Consider the following 13,619-nt stretch of genomic DNA (forward strand, 5'->3'; position numbering starts at 1 on the left):
GCAGGGGCAGGAGCAGGAGCAGAAGCAGGAGCCTTCTCTTGTTACTAATTTCCATGAGACGTGACTTTCCAGCGTTTCCCCTGATCAAATCACGGACACACAGGTTTTCCATGCTGGCCATCTCCAGTGCGACAGCCTCCCGCTCTCTCTCACTCTCTCTCAGAATTTTCCCTTCTCTGCGTGCGAGTGTGTGTCCCTTTCGGCATATCCTTTTGTAAATTGTTACATTTTCGCACGTGTGAATGTTTTTTTCTCTCATTTGCCTTGGACCTCTGCCTAATGCGTGTGCTTCGGTCTGCTTCGGTGTGCGAGTGTAAATTGAGGAGCTTTGGTTGTGCTCACCTTTTATGCCATTTCTCCTTTCAGTTCTTTTGTGCACATTTTCGCATCTCCAAGTGTGACCCGCTGTATGTGTGCGTTTGCGTGTGCGTGTGTGGGAGAGCCATTAGGACACTGGCCTAAAATGAATTTCCATGTGTTTTAATGGACTTTTCGGGTTAAGTCGGATATCATTTTTCCTTTGCGCAAGCTGAAATGGAACTCCTTAATTGGTTGGGTGAGGCATTTGGAATGGACTTGCAGAGGAATTAAGTAGCCGAATATAACTCTTGTGGCATCTACTGGAAAACAGAGTTTGAAAATTCATTGGAATATGTATTGGGAATTAACAGGAGGAAGAATTAACCATGTAAGAAAAGTAAAGCTGTCAAAGAATGCTGAACGCTGTGTGCTTCCAGAATGATCCTTCTTCTCATTTCCCTATCATACCTTTAGCATGGCTTCTCTCATGAATACAACATTATGATAAAGTATTTTAATATTGTTCCACCTTCAAGGATATTTACAGAATCACAAGAAAACCAATATTTTTGTGTATGAGCTGGCAGACGGTATCCGGATTTCCATAAAATAAAACAAATACGAAGCTAAAGTCAACGTTCCGACTCCAAGATGCCCGATATTCGGTATTCAGTGACTACAATACTCACACATTTTATACATTATATCTCCATATAGCTTCGAGCCAAAGCAGGATAAAATATCTACACTAAGAAGCTTCTGAGACCTCAAAGAAAATAAGTCTAAGTATGGCTGTTTACCTTGTGAATAAGAGGGTTTTTAGGCACGGTTGCCGGACTATTTACTCCTCGCTCATGACTAAATATATTATCAAATTTTCCTGAATCGACCGCATATGATGATAGTGCTGTGGTAGAAAACAACTCCCTCTGCCTGTTACATACATAGTCGCCAATACATTAAACCCTTCATGTCTAGAGCCAGGGGGTACAAAAACCAAGTAATCGTAGACACTATCGAAAGCCCAGTCCTGGGTAAATATGCAAACTTTGTGCACCATTCCCAATCCCCATACGAAAACTGCTTGCCTATGCAAATACTCGTACTCGTAGCAGAGGGCCGAACGGCCCAAGCGGCGCTCCCAGGACGAACTCTAATGGCGAACCTCTACGGGCCATGCATAGATGATGGTAGAGTCTACCCACCACAATAACAATTGAAAGCAGAGTTCGCTCCACTCGTTTTTCCCCTAGGTAAACGGGTTGAATAAAAATCGAGAGGGAAACAAATACACACACAGACGCACAGAAAAAGAAAGAACAAAGGGCTCGAGTGGGAGTTGGAGTGGGAGTGGCATCATGAAAGTAAACTAATTAAAATGAAATGAATTCGAAAAGTTCTTCGACATTTGGGGCTATAACTTAGCATTAATGCAGCAAACGTAATATACTAGCAGTTGTGGTCCGCCGCAGAATTTACGACCGCAATAATAGTCATGGAAATAGTGGAATTCTAAATTCGAGTAATAAAAATATGTCCCACAGTCAAATGGTATAATTCTGTGTTCAAATTTATTTATGTCTGGTTTTGGCGCGTGTCTCTGAGCTAGAAAACAATCGACTGTCAACGCCCTACAGGCCCATAAACTCCACATAAAGTATCGACTTTCAATATCATTATTTTTTGGCCATCAATCGGGCCACGTTTCGCATGGTCGGGTGAATATGACACATTGCCAGTGGCATAAACATTTAATTTGGATACGTTTCAGCCATATGCAGTCGCTGCAATTACTCAAAGACATCAAAACCCAACACGTTTTATAATCCACTATTTCTGATAACTCAAACTGGTATATTTTATAATTGACAGTAGCTGTCAGAAAGTTGTCACATCGAAAAGTTGTCATATTGATTTGCTAATAATTTGCAAAACTTTGCAGTGGTCGAATTTGTGTTACAGCCTTGCCAATAAATTTAAATCATGACTGGGAAAATACCCATAGACAGTCTTTACAAACAACAACATATTGTAAAATGATGTTTTCTCGTTCCAAGAGTTGTTTGCCAAAGTTGTTCATTTAATAATCTTGTTGTTTGTTGCATGCTGACACACACGCAACACTTCAGTGAATCCACTTGATTCTGGTCCCAGATGTGCTCAGCACCGCTGCTGAAGTGTCAAACTTTCATGTCCAGCAAATATTAACATAATTAGATACTTGATAATATAATTAAGGAACGCTGTGATTCGGTGTGATTATTTAGGTTGCAGTTCATGATGATAATCGATTTTGTATCCATCTCTACCTGGATTTATGTGGAATATTCCCATCTGATCAAGTACATCTAAGAGTCCTCTGCACATCCATCGGGCGAGCGAAACACAGTCTTATATCTAAACCATTTTTATACCCAATACTCAAAATGAGTATAGGAGATTTGTGGTGAAAATGGTTGTGTGTAACGTCCAAAAGGAATCGTTTCCGATCCCATAAAGTACATATATTCTTGATCAGCATCGATAGCCGAGTCCATTGAGCCCTGTCTGCCCGTCCGTCAGTCCGTCCCTATGAGCGCCTAGTGCTCAAAGACTGTAAGAGCTAGAGCAACGACATTTTGTATCCAAACTTCTGAAATATGTCACTATTACACGTATATTTTAAAATTTCGGCCCACCCCTTTCTGCCCCCGCAAAGGACGAAAATCGGTGGCAACAATATTGAAGATACGAGAAAATTACCATATCTATCAGATTGCCGAATCTGGATCGGATCGGATTATTATTATAGCCAAAAGTAAGAAAGCAGTCGCTACGCAGCGCCCGACGACACGCTCAGACTGATTTTCTGTCTCTCTCGCACGCCCTCGTTGTCGTGTCGTGCAATGTTAGTGTGGAGGAGAGCCATACTGACTAAGTATCGGGTATAAATAAAGAGTTGCGGTCACCGCAGCAACTCACAACATTCCCCGTCGTTTTGTTTGCCATTCCTCTCATATCATGCAATAAATTTCTTATTATCTTATCTTTAACTATCAAATAATTTTAATTCTAATAGTGGATTTTTCGTTTTCATACCGGTGTTTTTACACCGGTCATATGACCTGGGCTTCAGGCAAAAGTGTAATCACAGTAGAAACAAAGAGCGAGAATTAGATATGGAAAAGGATAGAGAAGGTTAGATAGCCAGAAGGAGAGAGTTGGCTGATTGTTGAATATTTAAACTACTACTAATAGAATAATAAAACTTACAAGATCCCTATGTGAGTAATCCACTCAATTCTGCTCAGAGCTTCCGGAAGATATAGACTGAATTAATGTCACAGAAGAAGATTAATCTATATTCGGTTTAAATTTTAGGGAGCCTCAATTAAAGAACGTTTACCATATTTTAATTGTTTTGTTAGATGGTTCTAAAATGAAGAAATATATATGGAATATGATCGATTTATAATTGATTTACATATATCTTATGTTACATATCCTATGCGTCTGTTCCATGCTGTTTTACCATACCAGCCATTCATTTAAATTTTTATTCCCTGGTACTGCTACTCCTTTCTTTCCTGGCAATCTCTTTAATCAATTTTCAGGTTGATAAATATTTTCTTGGACAATTGAAACATTGTTGCTCGATGGCCCAACCCCAGCAACAATGCCAATGCCTGATGCTGGTTGCCGATGGCAAAGCAACTGCAACACTTGAATTCCATTTTGCTCTATTGCTACGTTATTTCTCTCCTGGTCCACATTTTTTTTAGCCTTCCTCTCTTTTCTGGCAGCCTCTGGTGCAGGTTTACCACCACAGCATCCAGCTAATCCAGACGATCCAAGTGAGCTAGCATTTTCCCAGTGCCGCAGCCTCTTCGTACCACCACCTCACGTTACCCCACCCCACTATTATACCCCGACATTGTCACAAAAGATGACAGTTGGGCTGGCAAAACGTATATCACAATGTCTGGAGATGGACCTGTAGAAGGACGAGTAGGAGGAGGAGGAGGAGGCGAAGGAGCAAAAGGCGGACATATGACAGCTTCTGTGTGCGGTACAAAAAGTGCAAGTAGCCGGAGAAATACAAAATGCTTCCCACTGCACAGAATGTGATAAACTATGACAGTCTTCCTCTTGTCGGGTCCGTTAGATCAGCTTTGGGCTGGGTGACCAAATGCTTGGCGGGAGCGGAGACAATTGCTGGGCATTTGTCACGTTTTTCTTCGCATTCTCTCTGACGTTTGCCATTTTGTAGGCCTGCTGTCGTTCTTTAAGTTGATCTTGGGGCGAGGTACTTGAATGGCTACGAATATATATTTCAATAATTCCATTAGCTGAACGAAACCACGGAACAAGGAGCCCGTTTCAGTGAGATATTTGCATCGTAGTTGAGTTGGATTAGCAGGTAATCATCATTCCTGAGGAACATTCTGGGCATAGTCTCCCAATTCACCGTCGGAGTTGCCCATCACATGATTAGAATTGCATGAGGCAGGAGGCAAGGAGTGCATGGAGTGCATGGAGTGAATGGAGTGTGGGAGTCCCAGGAACGATTGCAGGAGCGACTGAGCTCAAAGCAGCCCAATTGTTTTGGTCATGGGATACGAATACCCCAACTAAGCGGTTTCTAATTTGCCATTTGCCATTGCTTGCATTTACGCATTCAAGCAAATTGTAATACAATTAGCGTCATTTACATGGCATTTTGCATGCCAGCCAACTGCTTGCATACACCCACATTCCGCCACCCAAACACACCCACACACAGATGTACATCTGTGTCTTTGTCTGCTTTCCAGCATGCGTGTGTATCTGTGTGAAAGCAGCTTAGACCAGACACTTTGGTGGGTAATGGAAATCCCCCTGATAACCGCCTCGGCCATAACCTCTTCCCAGGGCCTTTTCTGTGCCCCAACCCGTCGCTGCGTTTCAATCAGCTGTCAGCTTATTAAATAATAATATCCTCGGAGGGCCACCCAAGTGAGCTGGTTATCGCTTTCAAGGCAGGGTTTTAAATGAGCTTAGAGTGGATTTTCTTCATTTAGCACTTTAAGCAGGTTGGGTAAGAAAAGGTTTTCCAACCAAACAACGACCAGTCCATGCAAGTTTTCTTGACCCCTTTCTTCGTAAACCCCTTTCAAAGTTTAGATACTTAAGCTTCAAGTGTTTACTGGACATTGCACGTAAAAAATAGATGCACTGGCACTGGCATCCCACTGACCACAGCAGCAGCTGCAGTTGAGAATGTTCACTCATTGTGGTGCTGGCTGACGTAGAGTCCTTCTCATCCTCGTCCTCGTCGTTGTCCTTATCCCCATCCGCATCCACATCCCCATCCTCGTTACTGTTAATCCTTCATCCTCACATGGCGTTAAGGCACACAGCTGGCAGAGGCAACCTTAAAGCGGCCAAATTGCAGTTAGCTCTTTCAGAGCCAGCCTGTCGCACAAAAGGCAATGCAGATGCTCGGAAAAAAGAAGCCATGAGAGGGAAAATCTCTCCATGTATGGCACTGGGCACTGTGAGTGGAGATAAACAAAAACCGAATTTGTCGTGAAAAGCAGAGTGGCAAAACATTTATTTTTTTGCCACCAAGCCACACTGCTGTGTACTTGGCTCACTCTAGCCCAAAAACCACAAAACCCCAACGGCTTTCAAGCTTTCGGACAGCTGCTATTCACTCGACTCGTTCCTGCCTCGGAAAAGCCAGTAAAAAAAACTCCCAAGCCCAAAAAGAAAACAATTTAATTTAATTGGAAGCAAACTGAATTATGGGAGGGAGCTCGTGAACTAATATTACTTTTCAGAAACATTAACATATTTCTTTTCGAGGCATCTGCTGCTGTCCAACAAACCAATCAAAATCACGTCAAGGTCCGAAACTCTGGCGCAAAGTTTCCACTTGTGTGTATGCAAATCGCTGCCGACTAATTTAAGGTTTGTATGACAGCCGCAAATTAATTCAAACAAAATGATCAGCATAAAGCAAACGGCAACTGCCGCAATGGGAGAGCCGTGGAGAGCTTCCCGTAGTTTTCAGGGACCGCAATTCATTGTTAGTCTTACTCGTATATGTGCCGCAATATATATTCCATAATATATTCAATTGTGTGGCATACCAGTCACAAATGCTGATACTGATGCAGATGCATATACAGACAGAGCAGCAGGTGCAGGTGCAGGTGCAAGCAGCAGCAGAGAGAGAGAGAGACCTGCATGCACCGTGCATATCATTTGGGTTGGGGGTCAGCTCTAGTTCAGTGGGTCAGGCGAGGTCACGTAAACAGGAGCAGAACAGCAATTGAATAAATAATGCGCACCAGTCAAAAATTCATCAGGCTATTCCGTTTTATGGACCGCAGTTAAAAGTCAAGAGAGATATCAAGTCAAGAGCATAAATCATTTATGTTAGAACATACAGTCGGAAATAGGTAAGAGAGTTTCGATCCTCAGATCTCCCTTCTAGATTAATGCCATCTTAATCCCAATATGATATTCAACAGACAAGTATTCTTTTCAGAATTAAAGCCTATCGCTTCTCCCCGATGTGTCACAATAGCCTCAACTGTTGCTGGTGCTTCTGTTCTGGTCATTGATGGTCATCGGCATTGGAAGGCATCATTCAGAAAGCATTTGTCAGCACAAAGATCCAATGTCTGGACTTCCATTTGTGTCGCTTGTCAGCGATGAGTTCGGTTTCTATTACACCCAAATCCAGCTGGCAGATATCTATATATATCATCAGCAGCTGTGCGATAATCAGTCAAGCCATTGAGCTGGGCTAGCTATGCCGGTCTCCGTGACATGTGACTCTTGCCAGAGAGCCTGTCTCCATCTCTCCATCTCTGCATCGATTCTCGTACATGGCGCTCGCACTTGGCTCGCTTGTCACGTAGCCCAAAGTCGCCATTTTTGTTTGATTTATTTACCTTCTGGCCACCGCTATGCTCTGGCCAGCGTGGCAACTGTTAACTGTCATTCAGACGCAGTGGGAATGATGATGTTGCTTGCCTCTCCCAGTTGGTGCTAGCCGGGATTGAGCCCACAGAATTTGTGTTCATGTAGCGGACCTGTTTTTGGCCCTCTCTCCTACTTCCGCATGCCGCATGCCGAAAATATCTAAGCGTCACGGCTGACTGACTACGACCATCAGGTGAGTAGGCGAGCAGGTGAGTGGGTGATTTTTTCGCTGTCCGGTGTCTTGGTTTTCCACTGACATGCATGTGGGTTTTGTGGTTTTACGTACCGCACGCCGCGGCGTATGCGTGTCGTATATTTGCTATGCTCTTTCAGGGCGCAAATTCAATTTGTGTCCTAACCTCACTTGCCACAGATGTCTGTTTATTCAACAAGGTACTCTCCCTATCCCTGCCTCAACTTCTTAGATTTTCGGTTGAGGTTCAATTCGGCCCCTGTTATGGAAGTATACGTGCATTTTTAAAGAGCTAAGAGAGCCAAATGTCGTAACTTGTCTTGTGGTGCCTGTAATATTTTCAAACAGCGCCACAACCTTTTAAACAGATCTTGATCGACTTAACCCATGATAGAGATTTTAAACGATTAGTTGGACTTTTTGAGCTGTTTCTCCCACTGGCAAAGTACGAGTATATTATATTAATTCGAAAGTGTCTCTGGCATGAGGCGACTCCAGATGAAGTATACGCCATGTGTTGCCGCAGCCAATTTTCGACGTTGTCCAAAGCGAAATTTGCACCAACAAATTGCAAAGTTATTAAGTTTATTAAAAAAACTCGCACAATGGCAACAAAGACATCGGCGAAGGCAACGTAAATTCCATTTTGTTCTCCGCTTAACTTTAGCAGTGCTGCTGCTGTTGCAATTCTGCATAATTTACTTGAAGCATTTCGTAAACAATGCCCTTGTCTCGTCCCATGCCCATGCCCATGCCCATGCCGGCCTCCGTGCAGCTGAAGCTTGTTCAGTTGCAGGCGTCGGCAAGTTGCAAGTTTTTCGCTGATGCTCGTTAATGTTTGGCAGCCCTACTTCCAGCACCAACTCCCTTTCATTACCAACTAACGCAACAGCATCCAACATCATTTGGGCGCCCTTAGTCGGCTGTCACTTGCGATTGTTTCTAGACATTTGCGAGAATTGTCTGGCCATTGGTGTCTGGATCGTTATGTGTTTTGCCAATTTGCTCCTGCAGCACTGCCACTGCCCCTGCCGCTAGCCCTCCCACCCGACCATTGTCTTGCTTATATTCGCATTTAAAATTTCCTCAAGTTTTGGAGAGCGGAAAACTTTTCTCCGATGTTTGTTTGAAATTGTTTTTAATGACTTCACATTTCTTGCAATTTGTTTCGCTCTCGATTCTTGACAAATGTTGACAAGCTTTTTCCTTCCCAATTGGGTCAGTGGCATCTAATGAATCGTTAATCTCTCTCTGGGAGATACAAATAGCTGCATCTCAGATAGGGCTTTCTTATCAATTTTTACCACCCTGTGGCACAAAGGACGAAAGCAGAAGGTCGAAGGACGAAGGACTACTTCCTGGCATAAAATACTCGTAGCTGTAGAGGAAAGAACGAAAGTTTCAGAGATTGCCAGGTAAATTTCTGCTCACATTTTCTACATTAGTCAGCATTAAAAATTTATTTGCTTTGAGTAGATTACACGCACCCACCACAACACAGCACAACTGTGGCGGAATGGTGAGATGGTGGGAGGTTGCAACAAGAAATAACGGCTTCTAAAGTTTCATCCTCGCTTTTTTTCCATATTCCCTGCTAACCACATCGCACCGCAAGATAGAGAGAGAGAGCTGCAAGAAGCAGAGAAGGAGCAGAGAAAAATGCACGCCGGCTCTGGCAGAGTTGTGTTGCGGTGGGTGGGTGGTAATGGTGCTGTCGGTCGATGGGCATGGTAATGCCGAAGGGGGGGTGCAAAACAAATGAGCTGGCTGCAAATTAAGTGCAGCTGCCAGATTCACTTTGCCGCCGCAACTACTTTAAACAAACTTTAACTGCGCTTTAAGTTTCCATTAAAAGTCGCAGCTGCGCCCATAAATCCAAGAGATGTCCGAGTCTTATGCCTAATGTTGTCCGTCGGCGCATAAAATAAATGTGTCTGGGACCAAGGAGAACACACATCGAATATTTTTATGGAATATCTGTCTATGAAAACAAAATCAAATTGAATAAGGTTAGTTTAATAAGAATAGTGTGGCAAGATCATTTCCCACTGGAACATCAGATAAACATACACTACACTGCCTACTCGCATGTATGTACATATGTATGTATATGTATCCATATGTATGTCTTGTTAAGCTTTTTTGATGATCGAGCATTCCCAGCCGCATTTTTTCCCCCACATACATATACATATATAAGCACTCAAAGCACTTTGTTAAAGCATTCAAGCTTTTCTGTGCTTTACTGTTTCCAACCGATAAATATTTGTGAAAAAAATGCAAACCTTCGAGACAGAATCTAACCGAATCAGGTGTACCCTAGGAAATGTATCACACTAGGCAGACAGTTCAGAATAATGCTTATTTAAAAACCAACAAGCAAGATATACTCTACTTTGACTTGATGATAAGCTCTGTGACACCATGACGTGATAATGCAGTATGTACTCGTATGAGTGTTGGAGAGACGAGTCTCGAATACTCGAATTTTGAGTATAACAAACAATTGTAATATAAAATCCTAGGAACGAAATCATTCCCTGATTTCCGAGAGTTTTAATTACAACCGAATGTCTTTTCGGAACCAAAACACTTGTTGAAACCTTCCTCTAGTTTTAACAAGTGTTAAATCTACCCAGCACTATACTACTATAGGGTAGAGTAGCAACATCTCGCCTCTCCAGTGAGACGACGCGTCATACTTCGATCAACGCTCCACGCGACGCACGTATGTGATAAGCTCAATCTTTTAGTGCGAAAAAAAACTTGGAAAAAATTATTGTGAAATTAATTAATTAATTTGAAAATATTTTGAATACGATAATAGTTTAAAATGCTGAAACCACAGAAAATAGCGGATCTCAGTCACTACGACTTGTTTAACATACTTGACTTTGTAAAGAAAAATTGTGATCCGATCGACGAGGCAGCACCATTCAATGCTGAGCATTACAGAGACCTCTACTATTTTGCGGCCACTTGCAAGAGACATCGGTTCATCTTAAGGGACTGGTCGCGCTCTATGTACAATTTGCTTCAAATCGAGCTGCTGCAAATGAAGCTTTATAAGCATATGACCGTCAAGTTCAATGAACTTCACAGCCTACTGAAAGGTGCCTCCAAGGTAAGGACGGATTGGTACATCGATACAATTGTTACGGCCATGCGGAGAAATGAAAGTCTTGAAAGCATTGAATTGAGATACGCACCAAAAAAATACCTCGAGAATCACGAGGAAATTTTTCAAAAAATATGTAAAGTGATTCAAGAGGAGAAACTGACAGCCAGTCCCAAATTGAAAAAGTTTATTGTGAACATAGCAGGTATGCTTTCACCCGAACAAATAACAAAGTGGCATTATACGAGTAAATAGACTCTTTTTTCCATTTGCAGAGTGTGAGTTTGTCGGTCTGGGTCGGTTTCACAATATTTCAAAGCTTTGTCTCACTGCCAGATTTGCTATGTTCGATCTTGTCGAGTTCTGTAAGAACAACCAGTCGTTGTCGAGCCTGGAACTGAACTCTTATCTCTACTCAGACTATGGAAAACTGACGTATATAGTTGAGCACTGCCCGAAATTAAAAGAGTTAAAATTCGTACTGAACAATAATGGACTGATAAGAGATGAGGAATATGTGAAGTTGGCCAATCTGGACAAGCTGCAGCAATTGGAAATCAGGAAACCATTGGCACCAGACACGGAAATCGAAGAGGAATCCGACAGGAAACGACAAAGAATGGATACTAGATACGAGGCACTGATCATCCCACAGGGACCAAAGAAAGCAAACGTTCCCGTTAGGACCCTACTCAAAGCCATCGCTGACAGGAAAAGGCAAATACTGTCGCGATTGATCTTGCAATTCGAAATAGATGATGATTTGGCCCAAACTATCGAAAAAATCAAGAACCTAAGATTCCTAGAATGCGGAATCTCCGATCCACGAAGTATTCGACATTTGGCAAAGCTCGAAAATCTCACCAAATTGAGTCTGCTGAACAAGGGGCACCTGATTTCCGCAGATGTCATGAATCTAGTTTCCAGACATATAGCTGTCTCGAGTTTCGATACGCAAATTTCGTTCAGCACGCGCGGAACTCTTTCCCTAATTTCAAATGATCCAAGCCTTTTGCGGGACGTAAACTGTGCACATCTATTGAATGTTAAAAATTTAAAGTGTCTTTTTATTATCTGGAACATGTTCACAACGATGAATCATATTTTGCCAACTCTTTTGGAAAATGGCATAGAGATCAACAGCGAAGAGATTTCTATATCCTTCGATCTTAAGTCGCAAAGTCTTCAAATATGTGTTGTGAATTTTCGATCATTTTTACTTGTATCCAATGGAGAGTGCCGGCTACCAGTGCTGAAGAGCCTGGCAACACATTACTCGACGACATTGCAGGAGGTTGACATTTATAGCAGATTTGAATGTTCCAGAAACGAATTCCTCAAAGAAAAAGACGTCTTTGTCCTGGCTCAAATAACCTCCCTCCGAAGGGTTTCCTGTGTGTTCAAAAGACTGAAATACATTCAGCCATTGGCCCAGCTGATGGAGCTGGAGAGTTTAGTAGTTATGTCAGAGCATAGTCCAAGGGAAGTCGAATTCGCAAGGTGGATGTTACCGGTTCTGGAAAAGTGCCCCAAGCTGGGCTATTTTCAGATTACTCAGACGGACATGCATCTGCCGAAGAAGTTCTTTATGCACCTTGAGAATGCACTATACAACAGCAGGATCGGTATCCCACATAAGTTGAACTTCTGCCTGGCCTCGATAGTCCCTTACAACTTAACCAAAAAGCAGGTGAGTGGTAACTGATTCCAAATTGATTATTACATACGACTTTCACAAACAAAATTCGTCTTTCAGATGCGGCAGATTGAAAATATGAAATACTCGTCTGTGCAGACAGAAATTGTAAAGTGTTTTTGCTCTTCTAACGAAAATCTTTCCTTATATCCCGCTGTAAACAAATAATCATGTTTATTATATTACAATATACATATTAATTTGAAAATAATACTTACTACGGATGGCTAGAGTAACCCGCAAGCCCCTAATGCACTTTTTCTCCTCTGTGCCCCGCCAAGAGCACTGTCGTGCGACCTCGTCGGACACAATTGTACGCCAAGAACTCCGAATCCATTGGTCGAATGCTTTCTCGCCCGACATCATTAACTCTGCTAACTAAATATATACACAGAATGTGTAGATTGTTGTCTTTTTGGGGTCTTATACTGCTCCCAAACTCAAATTTTGTGCACTATACTATACTATTAAATAAATAATAATTTACTTACCGATTTTTCCTTTTTTTCACTATTTTTATGATTTAAAAATATGATTTATGATTTAAACGGGGGTTTACGTCCTTCTGCTGCGGTTTTTAATCACAAAATAACACAAAACGAAAAAACGGCGGCGTTGTGCCGGGCCGCAGTTTGACATGTTCGTTCATGTTCTATTACGTGATCCGGCGTTTCTTGCGTATTTTGCCCGTTTTTAAGTCCGTTTGTGATAGTTTTGCGAGACTTTGTCGTCACTCGGTTTTTGTCCGGTAAATGCTCTTTTCTAAGTCCGTCTGCGAGCATTTTGCGAGACTTCACTCATCGCTCCCGGATTTTTAACATTTCTAAGTCCGTTTCCGGACATTTTATGATGTCCACTGGGAATGACATATGAGTATGTGACGTATGTATGAGTGAGAGACGTAACGAAGCGACGTTCTCTTATCTCTCTTATCTTATCTGCCTGCGAGCAGAGCATTTTTTAGTCACAAATAAACCTTACATATGAATGGTTGCGTTTTTACTTTTCGGTACAAGAACTTCCCTTGCAACGGCAGCGAAATTCTGTCCAACAATTATATAGTTATAGTTAAATATAGTTTATAGTTAAAGATTTGCATACATTGGGAAAATCTAATAAATCGAAAGTGTCATAAATTTCACTAAGAATAAACCATTAAGGCAATTGATTGCATTCAATTTGCAGCTGGCAACATATGCAGATGCATCCGAGAATATAATGTTCGTAAATTGTATACTATAGGTACATATGTACATACCTACATATGTAGTCGTACTTAAAACAAATAGATCTTTTAATTTTAATGAAATTAAATACGACCTGCAGAACTCCACCCACATTTCCACCAGACCGATTGA

General features: G+C 42.0%; 1 protein-coding gene across 1 annotated transcript; it reads left to right on the top strand.

The window, feature by feature from the left end:
* Window positions 1-10,248: 10,248 nt before the first annotated feature.
* LOC6595801 lies at window positions 10,249-12,450 on the top strand. The gene is made up of 3 exons (XM_026989700.1): window positions 10,249-10,770; window positions 10,841-12,255; window positions 12,322-12,450. The coding sequence occupies exons 1-3, from the start codon at window positions 10,281-10,283 to the stop codon at window positions 12,427-12,429; spliced, it is 2,013 nt and encodes a 670-aa protein (XP_026845501.1). The 5' UTR covers window positions 10,249-10,280; the 3' UTR covers window positions 12,430-12,450.
* Window positions 12,451-13,619: the final 1,169 nt, after the last annotated feature.

The sequence above is a fragment of the Drosophila persimilis genome, unplaced genomic scaffold (assembly GCF_003286085.1).
Source record: "Drosophila persimilis strain 14011-0111.01,24,50 unplaced genomic scaffold, DperRS2 tig00000431-arrow-pilon, whole genome shotgun sequence".
Taxonomy (NCBI): domain Eukaryota; kingdom Metazoa; phylum Arthropoda; class Insecta; order Diptera; family Drosophilidae; genus Drosophila; species Drosophila persimilis.